Genomic DNA, 16,694 nt, shown 5'->3' on the forward strand with positions numbered 1-16,694 from the left:
TTTCCCTACTTCCTAACACGTTCCATCAGTTTGGGCTTGTGCACCTTCAGAAACTCCAAACAACACCCTCTCATGAAAAACTATTTTTGTAAATGCTGCAGCATTTCCACTAATTGCCTTTGTTCTCACAACATCTTTTATTTTATTTTTCTGTTTACTACAGGGCATCAGGGGCACACTTGTTGATCACACAATCCTACAGTAGCCAACCTGTCTAGGGCAGGGTGGAGCTTTGGGTGGGTCAATTCACCAGATACAGGGTTGAGCATCTAAGCACGTAGACCACATAACATAGTCCTTAGGTAAGGTTATTTTAATAAATTTTTGTGAATTTTTGACATTACACAAGCCATTCTTGAAGTTTGAGATAAATGCATTAATTTATAGCATATACATTAGATATTTTTGAACTCTCCATATATTTAAAATATAAGATGTTCATCTACCTTTCTCATTCCAATTCCTACTTGTCTCATCCTGTAGATATCCTGAGAGCACAATTATAAGATCAAGCCTTATGACAAGCACAGCTGGAGAGGAAATCCCAGTTCCCTCTTTTTATTTAAAATTACTCATGGTTAGGATAATCAGGTTGTAAATGACCCGAGTTCAGTTTCTTTTCTACCACCAGGGAGTTCAAATGTATCTCCCATTTCCCAGGTTAATATTCCAAGCAAATTACTTTTGTGGGCCTAATTCCATTCCTTCACATGAGAGAATATTTAAAAGCCTTTGCCCATCTAATCCTCCTCTTCCTTGAGAACACTCCAAAAGCTGCGCCATGAGTAGGAGTTGCGGTGTGTGCTTAAATGCTTTGTGTTCTGCTTAAATCCCTCCTCTTGCTCTGCCTTCGTGACTGCAAAACCTGCTGACTCAGACCTATTTTAAGGAGTGCTCTACCAGTTGGTCCAAACAGCATTTCTGTGGATGTGGTGCCATATGCTACGATGCTCCCTCCTCACTGCTCTGCAAAGGTGATACAGAAAAACAGTTTGTGGGCCGTGTCATTTTGGAGCAACTATAACCACGGTTTATAATCGCAGGAATGGCCATGGTCCTTGAGATCAAATTTTAAGCTGGGCAAAACACATCTTCTCTAATTTAATGAGAAATTCAGTGGCAACATACTTGATATTATCTCTTCTTGAATTTGCCTGCTACAAGTTTTATGGCCATAGGTTAAAGTTCAGGGGGTGTGGTTTTAGTACTGGAAGAACAAGTATCACAGGTTTTATCATCAGAAATTTCAAGGCTATGCAAGACTGTGAAATAAAATGCAGGAAAAAAATACTGTTTCAGAGACTAATGAACCAACAGAAGCCAACGCAAAAGGACCTTCTGTTTTTTCCTGATAAATTATTGTCATAAGAAAATACAAAGATAAGAATATAGAGAAGTTGGAAACTTCTGAGGAAGTAAGTGTCACTCCTACCCCTTCTTTTTATCAGAAAGTGTTGTGAGTAACTTTTTCTATTCTTATGGTGCTTCTCACATTTTGCTGCTCATGTTTGGCCTTCAAGGGGTGCCTTCTTCTTCCAAATATTCACAGTTCCCACAGTTTAGCTCTTCATTTCAGAAACAAAGGCCTAAATGTCCCTCATATCCTATAGCTTAGTGTCTAATGCCTTCTTCTAGCGTATTCCCTCCTTTGACTGAGGGCACTGCAATCTGCTTTTCTCACTATAGTGCCTTAGCAGCCAAGCTGTGGGCCTGTTCCACTTGCCGTGGAACAGACAAATAATCCTTGCTGCAGCAGGTGCAAGCACACAGTTGTTTTCCCCACTACAGGTTACAATTCAGTTCCAATTTTAGTACCAAAGAACAAAATAACGCTCTGTTGCACCATGTTTAGGGTGCTAACTGGATACAGCTAATGTCCGCTTTGCTGCTAATTATCATTTCAACTTTTTTTTTTTTTAATATAAACTATCTGTTTGCATCCTGGAACCTGAAACTCCCCTAGCAACTAAAATACAGAGTTTAGTAAATAAGTGCATTCTTTTTCTCTCCTGAGGCAACCAGCACTAACAATGACAAATTTCATATTCGTCTTTCATATTTGGGGGGAAATCCCCTGCTGTTAAGTAGCCCCTACACTGGTAGATTGGCCATTTTTCTATAAAATGAGAAGTAAGGGTGAAGACTTCATCAGGTGGAGGTGGAAGCTGAATTAAAGTCCCAGATGGCTGTGCTAACTACCACTGCTGGTAGCAATTTCCAACCGCCCCCGGCCCCCACCAGCTGCATCAAATATGCCTTAGAATGTCTCAGAGATTAAACAGGTGAAGGATTATAGTTCGTGAGGATTGATGCCACTTTTGATGCCTTTTCCTGGTCTTAAAATTAAGAGTCAAACACGGTTAGAAGGGAAAAAGGGATTTTACCTTGGTATTTATTTTAAGGATCCTTAGGTGCACTATGTCCAGGTGGAATGCACTGAAATGCACACCACAATGCACACTCTCAAAAGATCTGGTATAACATTATAGGTCTTACTAATTAGCATATCTATCAAAAATTCTCCAATGAGAGGCTTGAATGAGCCCCCCTCCCCAAGGAGCCTTCCCCTGTATAGTTCTATCTTAATTTACAGAATGTGTTCTGGAGAGGACCTTGGGGTCTGGGGCACACTATCCTCTACCTACGAAGCTTCTAAAATGTTCAGTCTCCTAGCTGAACAAACAAGTCCAAGAATGTAGGCAAAAAGCACTAAGAATACAGAAGCTGTAAAAAGGTATAACAGGGGTATAAAAGAAAAGGCAAAAAATCATCATGGCATCACTTTGACCTGAGGAGATTCGAACAATGCCAATCCTGCTAAGCATAAGGTATTTCCCTGAGTGACTGAAAGACAACTTCAGGGAGCTTTGAGCCTGAAAATGGAGGGGGCTGTGCTCCTCCTCAATGGGATGACAGTAGAGCAGGGTTACAGAAGAGCTATGGCTCTGTTCCTGAAGTGGGAGTCAAGCACCTTGAGTGCTCTAGTCCTTTGTGGCTCCAAAGTTTCCATGGCAATTGCAACATGGCACTGACGATGTTACATGGGGGAGCAGAGGCATCGTGTGAGCAGCCCTTGGCCCATGCAGATGGATGGCAGCATCATCTGTGAGGTGCCAGGGCAGAGATCCTGCTGGTTTGCCTTTCTGAAGGCACAGTCCTCCTGTGGGGAGGTGTTGGCCGCCTGCAGCTCAGGACCACTGCTGTGCTGCAACCTGTGACTACTCTGCAGAGCTTGGTGGAATGTGAGGTGTGCTTCTCCTTCAGGTCCAAGTAGAGCTGCAGTCTCTCAGGAAAAACATGTCCTCTCATACAGAAGCCACATCATTACCTATGTAAACAAGGCAGTGTTCTGAGTAGTCACAAGGTGTGTAGAAACTCATCTGGTTGTGCCATTGCTAATTTTGTTTGGGTTTTATGACTTGCAAGTCTGATATTGTGTCACTTTTTTTTTTTTTATCTTTGTTCAGGCATTAGGTTCAGAACTTCCTGTGATTTTATGACCAACTTCAAATTAATATTTAACATAAATTCTTTCAGGCTTTTAGTATGCTATGGAGGCCTATGTTCTTTTTCCCTGTGTTTTATAGGGCACTGGAAATATGCAATCAGTCCAATGCTGACTCCCTAAATTAAAAAGAGAAAGGACTGACTGAATAAAATAGGCAAAGAAGAGCTCTGTCAGGTAAAAACGGCTAATGAATTACATCTAAAAAGAAAATGCTGAGACAATTACAGTATATTTAAAGCTAAATTCAGCTCAGCTGATGCCTTTGCCTGAACAATGGCATAGAACATTCAGCGAAATGAGTGTGCTGAGAGGGATGTGGGCATGCCTTGCAGCAAACACTCCTCCAGGAGCCAGACTCCTCCAGGAGGGAGAGGGGGCATGTGGCACCAGCCAGAGCAGCCTGAGCACTCTGGGCCCTGGGAGCAGATACATTTATGACTTGTTTCAGCTGTTTCTATAGGTAAGGTTTCTCTGAGGTCCCTGGTGAGTTTTAAACTGGCACAAAAGGAAGTGTGGGAAGATTGCTGCCTGCCTGGATCACATCTCCCGTGTTTGGAGTGGGTCTGGTTCAGGCTGCACCAATTAGTGTGTAAGAATATAATGCTGTTAACATCAGTATGAATTACAGAGACTGCAAAGAAACAAACCCTTATACTGTAATATGTCTGTGGATAAAACAAACGGAAATGCTTTCTTTTTATAGCTCTATGACCCCCAAATGAGTTGAGCTAATTACCTGTTCAGCAGTAAGCATGATCAAGTAATAGTTTTACTGTCATCTTAAATGTACAGACTAATTTAAGTTTTCAAGTTTAAATATCACTCTTAGTGGTCACTGATTTCTATCAACTAGGAAAAGAAGACTCTGTTGTGGATTTCTTTTCCTCCAAGAAGAGGCTGCACAGAATCTTTGACAAGAGTTAAACTAGATCTTTTGGGGAAAATAATTTTTAAAAAGTATTATAATCTAGCTTATAAATGGGGACACACAGAGATCATCTGCTTATTAGTAGTTAATCTGTGGTCCCATTTCTGAAGTGTTCTCTCCTTGCCCTATGTCCTCCCATGGCATGATAATAATCACACTTGTAATCAGCCACATTCATTGATAAAGGTCTTTACCCAAGGCCAGTTCCTGGTGGTGAATTTTGCACTTCAGATTGTGAGAAGCCTTCTGGAACAGCACAGTAAAGGCTGCAAAGCTGATTTGGGATGCATCTGCTGGCAATACAGACATGAAGGCATTGAGGCAGTTAAATCCTTCTGAGACTCATATTTTTCCACTAATTTCAGTTGAGAATTATGTTCCAAATTAGGAGCAGGGTATTCAAGTACGTTGAGTTTTCACTGTGCTCCTTAGGTCTTAATTTCAGTCCTTGAATTTTGTAAATGGTATGACAGGTATTTATAGAAAGAATATTTGTAGCAATGATTTCCCCCACCAGTGCTACAGGAATTGCTTTGTCATATGTCTGGCACTGCCTGGTATTCAAGTCTCTAACAAGGATTGTATAGCACTTCATAAGAAGCACTGTTTAGAAGGGGAGTTTCTCAATAATCCCTTCCATTCCTGGAATTTTATGCCCTGAAGTGTGAGAAAGGTTATCTGTTGTAACTTTTAAGCCTGCTTTATCCATGTGATCTAAGCGCAACTATGATTGTTCCCCTGAAAGACTTAAGCCTTTTTAGATTTCAAAATATTTTGGTCTTGGGTATGAATTAGTGTAATTACCTTGTTAAATACATGATGAATTATGAAAGAAAAGATTGTTTGTTTGCTTGCTTTTTCCAAATCTGGAGATGCTGAGTTTCATCCCCAACTCCTAGTATTGAAAAAAAGGGTAGATGGCAGAGCCCAGCTTCCCTACCTTGCATCACCACAATTCTCTTACGACTATTCTTTATACTAACCTGTCTTAGGGAAAAACATCAGCCCTGGTATCAGTCAGGCTTTGAGGAATATTCCTATCAAAATAAAAAAATCCTGAGCTGACTAAAATTGTTCTTTCATACACAAGATTTTCACATAGTGAAGAAAGTAGGACTGAGGCAAAGCACTGCTGGAGTGACAGTGAGAGTGATACCCCCTGGGATCAAACCTGTGTTGAAATAGATCCATGGGAATCACCAGCTAAAATAATGTATAGGTTATCTTAAATTACATCAGGCTGGTACCCTATAGAGATTTTACAGAAACATCTACAAGTTGCCTTTGTCCTGTCAGGCGGTTGTAGTGGTCACAGCTCTGTGGGACTGTTGTCCTACATGAAGAGGTGGGTGGGACTGCAAGCATCCTCCAAAAGATCCCACTGGTGGGAAGGTGGCCTGAGCAGTCCCGTGGCCAGGCCAGCCTTCAGCCAAGTGCTCAACATTTGGAGCACTGGGCTCAGCCCCTGCCTGCAAACACTGGTCTACGTGCCTGATTCCTGCCTCTTGCACTGGGGTCAGTGCAAGTGGTGCATGGCAGGAGATGAGTGAAAAGATCATGAAACAAGCAGCTATCAACTGGTGATTTGTGCTGGGAGGTAGCAGGCGAGTAACCTTGCTCCATTTTATGGTAGTGCTTCACCTGCAAGTGCCCGCTGTGAGTGAAATTGCCTGGGCTGGTGCTGTCCTTTATCAATTTCACTCTCAGCAGGCTCTCCAGGTGAAGCATTTCATTGCGGGAGTCAGACTCTGCTTTCTCCTTGACAGCCTGAAATAGAAAATGGAGAAAGGAAAGAAAATAATAAGTGGAGGAAAGCAAAAGCAAGACAGAGAACCACAAAAAGCAGGATGTGTGTTAAATGGTAGTAGTAATTCAATGCACCCAGCCCTTTAAATTGGGGAGGATTTGACACTGAAAAGAGGTTTACTTAGCTCTTTTAAGCTTGGCACTAAGAAGTAAAAAAAGTGAAAGGACATTGCAATTAGAAGTGAAAAATTATAGTGAATAATATTATGTTTAAAATATCACGTAAGATGATGTGGGTAGAACTAAAAGATAATTTTCTTGATCATCAGCCTAAAAGAGAATTTTTGTGGCTGTTTCTGGGAGAAATCCAGGCAAAAATTCTTTTTTCCTGTTTTTCTGAATTCTGCATTTTAGATTTATATACCTTGTTTTTTGTGGGTTTTGTTGGCAGTTTTTTGTTGCCCTTTCTTAAGACAATCAGTGTTGCTGGTTTCCTGATGCCACTTCCCTTGGCCTCAGAGAGAAATTCAGCAGCCAAGATGGGAACTGTGCAAAATCAGTATGTGCATCTGAACATCTGACTGCCTGTTACTGGGGAAAGAAGTGCATTGGTTCAGGGACAGGGATGTCAACACAATTTTGAGGTTCCCAGACTTCTCTTTCCAGTCAGTTACAGCCTAGGGCTTACTGGGAATGGGGGACAGCACAGAGCCAAAGCATTTGAGCTGGTTCCTGGCTCCTAGTGGAATTGCTTGCATGGAGACTAGGAGTCTGATTGCAGAGTCACAAACATCCTTCTTTAACTGCAGTGAGCTTATACCTTGAACCAGGTCCCTGCATGCAGCAGGGAATGTGCGGAAGTGATGCCTATACCTCCTGTAGGGTACACCCCACAGCACCTGAAACTCTGTCCTAGATATGTGTTCATGAGGCAATTACAATGTGTAGCCCATCCCTGAAGTTTTGTGGATAAAGAGCAGCTTTTTGCTCCAGTGACATGAGGCGTGTGCAGCTGTACCTGGTGGCTTGTGGTTTGCTGCTGGTTAATGTGGGAAAACCGGATGAAAGGCAGCTGCTGCTGGAGGAGGGTGATCTGAGTGGAAAAGATCACAAATCAGCAGAGCTCTTGAGTTTCAGGCGAGGAGGGAACAAAAGCAGTGGACTAATGAAGTTAAACCAGAAGACTTCAACACACTGAAAGAATTGGTAAATGCAGTCTTGTGGAAAGGAATTTTAATGGAAAAGGGAGCCCTGGAGAACTCTTGGCTCCTAAAAGAGGTGCTGAAGATGGGATGAGAAAGAGCAGGAAGGGGGAGAGGCCAGTGTGATCACCTAGGAAGATGACCTGACAGTCAAAAAGATGGTATAAAAGGTGGCTTGCAGGCAGGCAGTACAAGGGAGGCTTCTGACACTGTCCCATATAACTCTTTCATGAGTAAACTAGGGACATGTGGTCTTCATTAAACTACTGCAGAGTGGGGCACAAAGGAGGCAAGGGATCAGCCAAGTATGTGGAAGACAGAAGAGGAAGAAAGGTGTGGAGAGAGAAGGTGGCACAAAATGGGGTAACTTTGTTTCCTCTAAGAATAACAAAATGATGTCCAGACTAAAAACTTTGTTCAATATTACACATCTAGTGTTGCAGTTTCATAGAAATGCTGTTGCCTGCTTAGCAGTGGTGTGTGACTGTAAACAGACCCGGATTTGCTGGGTCAGTCAGTACAAACCTGCCTGTCTTGGGGTGATTTTATGATAATACTGTATTTCCCTATCGTCTGCTTTCTGCCCAGAAATGGGTCCCATAGCTTTAAGCTGGGTCCAGAAAAGGGGGGGAGAGAAGCCAGATGAATTCTTCAGTGTAGTTTGTGTTCAAGGACACACGCACTCCCCCGTATTGCTTGGCTTTGCTTGCAGCGGCAGAGAGTTTTTTCCTGCTGCTAGCTGGCTTGTGAGCTGAGGCAAGAGGTTTTTTCCCAGGACTGCGTACCAGCGTACCAAAATCCTCCGGTAACTTTTTTTGGAACTGTTGGGCCTAGCTGTGATCCGAGAACCAGATCATCAGACCCTGTGGACTGGCAGGGAGGCTGCGGGGATGCCGTGCCCCAGCCCCTTGGGAGGGGCTGAGCCAGCTACAGAGGGAGCTCTAAACCCACCAGCTTTCTCTGCATTGAGAAGGTTTAATATTTTAACAGTTATTAATTTTTCCTATGCCCTGCTGGCACTTTGTTTGTTAAATAAATAGTTTTTTTCACTTTCCTCCAAGAAATTCCTTTTGTATCAGTGGGGGAGGGAGTGCCAAAAACCTGTATTTGGGGGAGACGTTCATTCCAGAGCATTTTCTTCCTAAATTTGTCTCAAACCAAGACACTGCCCTATGCCAACAAAAATATTAAGATCCTTTGCATGAAGCTTTTTGTTTTCCCAAGTGAGGGAGAAAACCAAGCAAACCTACTGCAACTCCTCCTATAATGAATTCCCTTTTATGTTTTGGTGGGTGGGGTCTCTAAGCACTCAAATTTGAATAACTAGAAACAACCAAGAGGTGTATTTTTCTACTGGGTAGACTGCAAGAGGTGGTTTTCCCAGCTCCCCCACACAAAGTGGTTTAATAAGGTTATGTGGCTTCATTTGCAAGTAAATTTCTTTCTTAGGTGCCCTCATTGCCCTTTTCAAAGTGACATGTTAGGAGTGCTTAGGTATTTCAGGAGAAAGAGAGCACCAGGAGCAGTAGGTCCTCCTGTTGATTTTTGTGTAAGTTCTCTGCTGAGATCATTTTTAAAGTATCACATGCTTTAAACATTTTTTGTAAATATGTCCCAGTCGATAACAGGATGGAGGTTAGTGTAAAACTTAATTAAATTAGCAGTCAATGGGATTAGGATGTCAAAAGTTGATGTAAAACACCAAGTAGGGGAACTATTATCTCTGCTATTCTGTATTATGAATTCATTGTAGACTAGAGGAATGCTGGAAATTTCAAATTACATGCTGGTCTCTGTCTTCTATATCTCACCAAAGATAATAAGGTTGTGTAGAATACAGATAAATGCAAAACTGCCTCTTCAATTTATGATTCAATTTAAGAAGGTTGATCAGATGTGAAAAAATCCATGCATATTATTTACATAGGAAAGAGACAGAAAGGCTTGGGAAGTTCTGGTGAAATGAAGATGGCTCGCTCAGTGACCTTTTCTCTCTGGAAATTACAGTATGTTCCTTGGGAAGTTTACTTGCCATGCTATGTATGGATCACTGCAAATAGGCAGGAACAGAAAATAGAGGCTGTAATGAGAAGGATCACACCTGATGTGAAGTTGGTAACAATGCAAATCTCACTATACCTATAATGAAAATCATCTCTAAATTCCTACATGGTGGGTAGGTCTGAAAAGGTTGCGTGGCACTGCTCAGAAAGAGGTGTTTGTTTGCCATTCTTGGCTTTGGATGAGCAGGAACACAGTGCAGTGCTGTAGAGAAAATGGAAGTAACACAACCCAAAATCTGTCAACACCAAGAATTTTGCAAGTCAGTTTTTTCAGTTTTGGTGGTCTCCTAAATAGCATGACTTTGCAACATGTAGAACAGTTATACTCCTAAATTAAAATAATAGAAAATTTAAGTGTGGAAAGGGTAATTACGATTCTGACATTACATGGTGCTGCATTTGTGTTCACAGATACTGAAACTGGCTGCACTGGCCAGTATATTGTATGTTGGATGCCTGACAATGCTGTTTCAGCAAGGATCAGCTCCTATACTGATCCTCCTTCATCTAAATGAGTAAGTGCAGAGTGGTAGTCTGGCGGGCTGACAATGCATCTGACACAGCAATCTATGGATTCATATGGGCTGTAAGACCTCTTAGTACTGTATTTGTGTCTGAAGCATGTTGAGTGCTTCAGGAGTTTTTCAACCCAAGGAAAAAAAAAAAAAAGAAAGCAATCTGTAGTGACTTGGCCTGCCAAAAATGGTGAATCTGGAAGCAATTACAGAAAATCAACAGCTGAGTCTGCTAGTGCCTCAGCACCTCGGGTGTGGTGGGAAAAGCTTTGTAAAGGACACAATTGTATTTGTGTGATCTGGCTGAATGGAAAATACATGCAGCTGAATATGCAGCCTGTGCATTCATTAATTCAGGCTGGGTGACATGTTTGGATTGCAGCAAGTTGTCTGTGTCGTGCTGCATTGATTGTTTACAACTTCTCCTAAAATTCCATCCGTGCTGGTGAAGTAGGCAGTACCTACACTGATAACTTTACATCAAGAAATGAGATTGCAGAAATGTTGGTTAGATGGCATCCTGGAGATCACCCCTCTTGAAGCAGGACTAGCACCACTGTTAGGTCAGCTGTGCCCTTATCCGGCCAAATTGTGAAAACCCTCCAAGGCAGGAACTGCCATCACTTCCCTGGAGCACCTGGTAAAGAAAGCTTTCCTAATAGCAAGCCTGACGCTCCACATCTGCCATGTGTGCTTGTTGTCCATTGTTATGTTCCCTGAAACCACCAAGAAGGGTTTGGATCTGGCATCTTTGTACCTTCTTTTCAGGCAGATTTAGACTGCTGTTTCATCACCATTTGGGCTCCCCTTCACTAGGAGAAACAAGCCCAACTCCTTCCACTTCTCTCATGCTGCATATGCACCCCAGACACTGGACCATAGTGGCACCCCTTAGCTGGACCTTTCCAGTGTATTTCACATCCCCCTTGAGGCAAGAGTCCCAAAACTGGATGTTGTACTCCACCTGCAGACTTAACCAGTGCCATGCAGATACCCAGTTCAATCTGTTGGCCACCCTCCTCCCAGCACTCTGATCATGCAGTCTGCAGTTAGCTATTTGCAGTAAGATCATATTCTAGTCTCATAGTCCTCTTGTCACCCACCATAGCCCCCAGGTCCTTTTCAGCAGAGCTGTTGCTTCACAGCTTGAGGTTATTCTGTCCCACATGCAGAACTTTTGAATGTCTCCATGTTGAACTTTGTAGGATTGCTGCTGTGGTAGAGGTACATGGTTTTTGCACTTGCTCTTCTTCTAATTCTTCACATTTTTAGAGAATACTGGTGACATAACAACATAGCTCCAGGCACTACCAACTCTTTCAGTTGCTCATAGTCCCCCAGAAGTCTCTTAGCTCCTATCAGTGATGTGACATACCTTGGTCTCACAGGGACACTGAAAATCTCTCTACTTTCTTGATTTCCCACACCCACCTTTGTTTTTCTTAAGCCTCACATATTCATCATCATTCATTTCTTTCTTATCCAGATGGGTTTTTTTCCTGAATGGTGCCTACTTCTGCTGGCAAGCCAGTCCTGGCCCTCTCTCTGTCACTAGCATGGAGCATTAGTACTGAAGGTCCCAGGCAAGAGCAGCTCCTGTGGGTGGGGGAGTGCCTGTGGGAGGTCATGGCCATGGCCCACTGCCCTCTCTCTTGCTCTTTGCTCCCTCACCAAGCCAAATAACAAAGCATTTGTTCTTGACAAGCAGATGGGGATGAATTGGCAAGAAGCCCGGATTCCTTAAAACTTAATTTCTGTCTATTCAGCTGTAAGTAAAGAGAGTTCTGTCTCAAAAGAACATGATTTCTTTGGCTTTGCCACCAAATATTTGCTCACTGACATATTTTTATTCTCACACTGTTTTCCCGAGAGAAGAAATGGGTAGTTAGATTTCCAGCTACTGTGAAAAATTATCTGTGGGCAAGGGAGGATGGATGAGAGGCCATTCACTAAAAGGTGGGTTACTTCTGATGAGCATATTGTGCCAATTACAAGCTATTTTTTCTCTATATAAAATGCTATCCTACCTCAAATATTCTAACAGAAGGAATTCAAGGTGTAGAGAAGCATGGTCTTCCATTTACTCCAAGGAAACCAGGTTGAGCTAGATGAGTTGAGGAATTCACATAGAGCAATTATGAAGTTTCATGGTAGACTGCTCTGAGGATTTTTGGGGACTACCTAGAATTTTTACTGCATGAAAATCTATTTTGTTAGGAATGGACAAAAAATTAAATTAACACTAAGTGTCAAGTAACATCATATTTCAATGTGCAAGATGTCATAATCATATTCCTTTACCTAGAATATAGCAACAAACCTTTAAACATCCATAACTTCTCTCTTTGTCAGACAAAGTGCAAACAGTCATTTAGTGTTTCCCGCTTGACCGTCTTTTTCAATTCTTGCAGAACTGGGAGAAGGAATGGACACATATAACTCCTGCAGAAGCTACAGGTAGGATGAAGCCCAAAATCCACACAGGAACATGAGATGTCTTCCCTCTTCCCCAGCTGCCCACTTTTTAGAATAAATTGTTGAGTGAAGGAGTAAGTGTTGGCTGGCAGTGAGTGATTGGCAGGTATGGAGATTCTACAACCTGCCATCAAGCCAAGGCTGAAGCCAGGAACCTAATCATACAAGTATATCAGATATTCCTGATACGTCCTGAAAGTTTCCCAGCAAAGGCAATAGTTTCCATTTTACCTGCCTCATAAGATTCAATCCTCCCCTGCCAACAATGGAGAGCTCCTGATAGACCCTTCCTAGGTATGAGTGAGAACTCCTGCAAAAGGAATCCGGCTTTGAACTCATGGGTTTTACCCATGTTGGCTGCACCAGGAGCCTGCTTTCTCCCAGAAGGAAGCGATATGTTTTGGTTAGGAGTTGATTCAGGGATGAAGGGGAGGACTGCATGAGGCACTGAGGGCTGGCAGGAGCACGGGAGAAGCTGGCTCCATTCCCAGGGCTGCATGTTTTTCCTGTGTGTTGCAGGAAACCTGTGATGTAAATTATCCATGTGTCCCAGGGCTGAGAGCAGAGGGCACCTGACAGGGCACTGTCAAAGTGAAGATCAGGTGCCAGTGCTGCAGGTAGGCAGACAGCAAAGACCTGACCACAGAGGGCACCCACCATCTCTTGCTAGTGCTAGTCGGGGCTATATTTAGAAGCTTTGGTTAATGAGTAAAAGATACATCTGTGCATAGTAATGGTGCTTGGTGGCACTCCTGAGGCCAAGAAGCCGTGCCTGAGGCTATCCTGAAAACCCTCAGTGAGCTCCTTGATCACTGTGCCATGCCTGCTCCCTGCTCCAGCACTGCTCTCCTCCACAGCCTCGGCAGCCCCAGCAGAAGGAGAAGGCTACACCATCCAGTGAGCCACCACCCTGCTTTAGCCTCAGTGGTGCCTGCTCAAAGCGGAGCAGCCGTGCGTGTCCACCCCATGCTACCAAACAAAAGGCTGCCAACCCGCTCCGGACCTTGGGCTGGCCCCTGAAGTGGCTGCTGAACACTCCCTCACTGCCTGTTGATAAGCTTTGCTGCTTTGCAATTCCCCTTTCCAATTACTGGCCCTGCTCCCAGCACTGGCTGGGCCTGGTGTGTGCCGACAGCCTGGCAGCGACACAGGGACTGTGGGGCTTACGGTGGAAAGAGGTGGGAGAAACGGTGAGCCAGAGCAGGGACTTGCATCAGTCACTGGGAGGGCATCATCTCACAGCTGCCTTTTGCAGAAGCCCTTTGAGGTGCCTGCTCGACTGAGGAGGTAGTCATCAGGATGAGCCATGCAGAAGTGGCCCTTGTAACTGTTGGGACAGGGACTCGGTATCCAGGCAAGGAATGTTGTGGCATGTGGATGCTGAGGCCAGGTGACACACAAATATCTTTCTGAAATGGCTTGGGTATAACTGACCATTTTGGGGGGCATGGAAACAGAGACAGTGAGCCCTGCTTCCCTTTTTTCTTTACCTGCATTGCTATATTGCTGCAAGAAGCTTGGGGGAATTGTCCATATAAATCTAAAGATACAACAGTTAAATACCAACACTGCTATTCTAGGTGTTGTGGGTTTGATGTTTTCCCTTATCGTGGGTACATTCCCATTTCTATAACATCCATGTAAAGTGACCTGAAGCTCCAGAACTGACCTTCTGTGGCTCTGTGTCAACAAACGGTGATCCTGCAGTCATCAGCTATCTGCTGGCTCACTTCACAGTGGCACCAACATGAAGCAGTATGCCCAGTGAGGATGGCTGGTGGAAATTCCAGCTGGCATTAGGCTGGAACCCCCCTCTCATCTCCTCCTGAAACAGGTAGAGCACTGCTGTGTGCCAGACAACCCTATGGCATATTTTGTACCTGAGACTGCTTTGCAAATAGGACAAATCGTGGTGGAGCTTGTGCAGCCAGAGTTGCTCACAAGGGATGGATGAGCAACCTGTGAAATGCACAGGGCAAAAGTAGGGAATTGGCATCTTCATTTCCCCACTTCTCCAAATTCCCTTTTCCTGGGAGTTGGGCTCCTCACCCAGGCTGGCACTGAGGTTTTATTGGTGTGAGACTGGAATCTAGCTCAGACTGCCGCTGCAGGGACTGCTCTTCCCAATTAGCTCAGGAGACAGGTCTCCAGAGGGACAGAGGGCTTCTCACCAGGAGAAAGAGCTCTCAAAGTGTCAGCTCAAAAGCAAATCATATCGAAGTTGAGAACAAAGAGACTGCTGAGACTGATGGATGGGTTATGATTTTTAATATTCTAAAGAGATACCTTTCTGAAAAGATTTTTATTAAAAAAACCCAACAAACACACACAAATGTGAGAAAATCATGAACATCCAGTGTTGGCCTAGAAAGAAAAGAGGTAACATGCATGGCCCGGCAACTACCCTAAAACCCCTGTGGCAAGCAATAATCTTGAAAAAGCCAGTGCAAGCTATGTTTTCAATTTATAAATTAAATGTGTTTAAAATTTATGAACTTTGACTGCACAAGTAACTACTTCATTAGACTTTAGGGCTGCATGTTTCCTTGGCTTTTTTCACAGTAAAGTAAAACACATTTCTAATAAACATGGAAAGAGATTCCAAGCTAGAGTCACTACTTTTATGTAAAGGACCCTCCAGACTCATTAAAAAAGTTTACCACCTAAATAAAGCAAGCACATTGTAATTCTTTAACTCATAAAGTCGGTAATATACACAGAATATTAGCCTACTCTTACATGTACACCGCTTGGTATCGATGAATGACATACAGTAAGGGGTTTACTATGAGGAAATTAGCATATAAAACTATGTTTTGGTAAGTCAGACTGAAAGACGAACTCGAGGAAAAAGAGGATGTAGGTTGGGCTCTGCTCTGATTTGCTGAGTAAGCATGGAAAGTTATATACAGATACTGAGGCAAAGTTGTAGCTGTAACCGAAATCACTCTGTTTCTCCTAGTTTATATCAACTGTTTAGACCCCTTTGACAGTCAGCAGTGGGAATATGGATGGAGGTACAGTGGTGTCTACACCATGCATTGGCCTACAACATGAGGCTGTGGCTCAAAGATCTGGCACCATGCACTTCCCCTTCCAAGCTGTCTTGGGGTGACTTTGTGATGTGTATCCCATATCGCTGCTCAATGCCCAGAAATTAATTCTTGTGCCTTTCTATGCCTCTGAACTGAGCCTGAGAGGGGGAAGGAAAACTAAGAAAAACTTTCTCAAAGCAGTTTGCAGCTTGTTCAAAGTCACATAGAGACAGGGATTTTTTTTTCCCAGCTGCGGCAGGGGACTGAGGAAGCACCCGGCTTGCTGCTGCCCAGTCAGCTTTTGGCCAGTGGTTCAGTTTCTTTTTCTCCCGAGAGAGACTGAGAGTTGAACTTTCTTTCCCAGGAATTTCGGATTTTCTCCCTTTTCTGCTGGACTGCTTCAATAGCAGAGCACATCAGGAGGACTTTCCACCAGGCACAGAGGGCCTGGCCTTGGGCCAAGCCCCAGCTCCGAGGAGACCAAAGGGAGGACTCTGACAGTTTCCCAGGTTTTTTCTCCACAGCAAGATATTTTATTATTTAGCATTATTTTCCTTTCCTGTGTGTTTGTTAAATAAATAGTTTTATCTCCTTCACTTTCCTTCAAGGAAAATTTATTTTTCCCAAACCTGGTGTGGAGGAGGGATGGTTGTGCCTTCTCTCAGAGGATACATTTCTAAATTTGGCCAAACCGGTACACCAGCACTGGTGCATCCACAGCTGGAGTTCTGAGACTTCTCCCTCAATGGGAATGTGAAAAAACTGGAAAGGTCCAGCTAAGAGCTGCCACCATGGTCCAGTGTCTAGAGTGCAGATACAGTGAGAGAGAGATGGAAGGACCTGGGCTTGTTTTTCCCAGTGAAAGGAAGCCCAAAGGGTGATGGAACAGCAGCCCTGAAGAGTAGGTCTGCTTGAAGAGCAGCTACAAAAATGACAAACACAAACCCTTTTTGGGTTAGGCTAGGTGAGCTCCAGCAGTCCCATGCAACAAACATTTCTGTGATTCTGTGGTTCTTTTTCCCAGAGCAACAGAGAATCCTGTCCCAAACCATCAGCCAGTTCACATGGTCAGAAGGAGAGGGCAGCTCTGCCAGATGCTGTCTCCCACGGACTGGTCTCAGCCTAGCATCTACAAGTGTGCATTAGTCTATGCTGGGGTTCAGAACCAAGTTTGCAAACAAACTTGTCAGCCTTATCTAGCCAGTGTCTTAAAGTCATTGAT

General features: G+C 43.6%; 1 protein-coding gene across 1 annotated transcript in view; it reads right to left on the minus strand.

Moving 5' to 3' along the window:
• TM9SF2 (transmembrane 9 superfamily member 2) overlaps positions 1-16,694 on the minus strand; it is a 54,267-nt gene that overhangs the window by 32,183 nt on the left and 5,390 nt on the right. Inside the window, exons 2-3 of the mRNA XM_017732596.1 lie at positions 7,201-7,275; positions 6,078-6,203 (exon numbers count right to left, since the gene is read on the minus strand). Coding sequence (XP_017588085.1) covers positions 6,078-6,203; positions 7,201-7,275 — 201 coding nt within the window. The remainder of the gene's footprint in view (positions 1-6,077; positions 6,204-7,200; positions 7,276-16,694) is intronic.

Source organism: Corvus brachyrhynchos, unplaced genomic scaffold (assembly GCF_000691975.1).
Source record: "Corvus brachyrhynchos isolate BGI_N302 unplaced genomic scaffold, ASM69197v1 scaffold12, whole genome shotgun sequence".
Taxonomy (NCBI): domain Eukaryota; kingdom Metazoa; phylum Chordata; class Aves; order Passeriformes; family Corvidae; genus Corvus; species Corvus brachyrhynchos.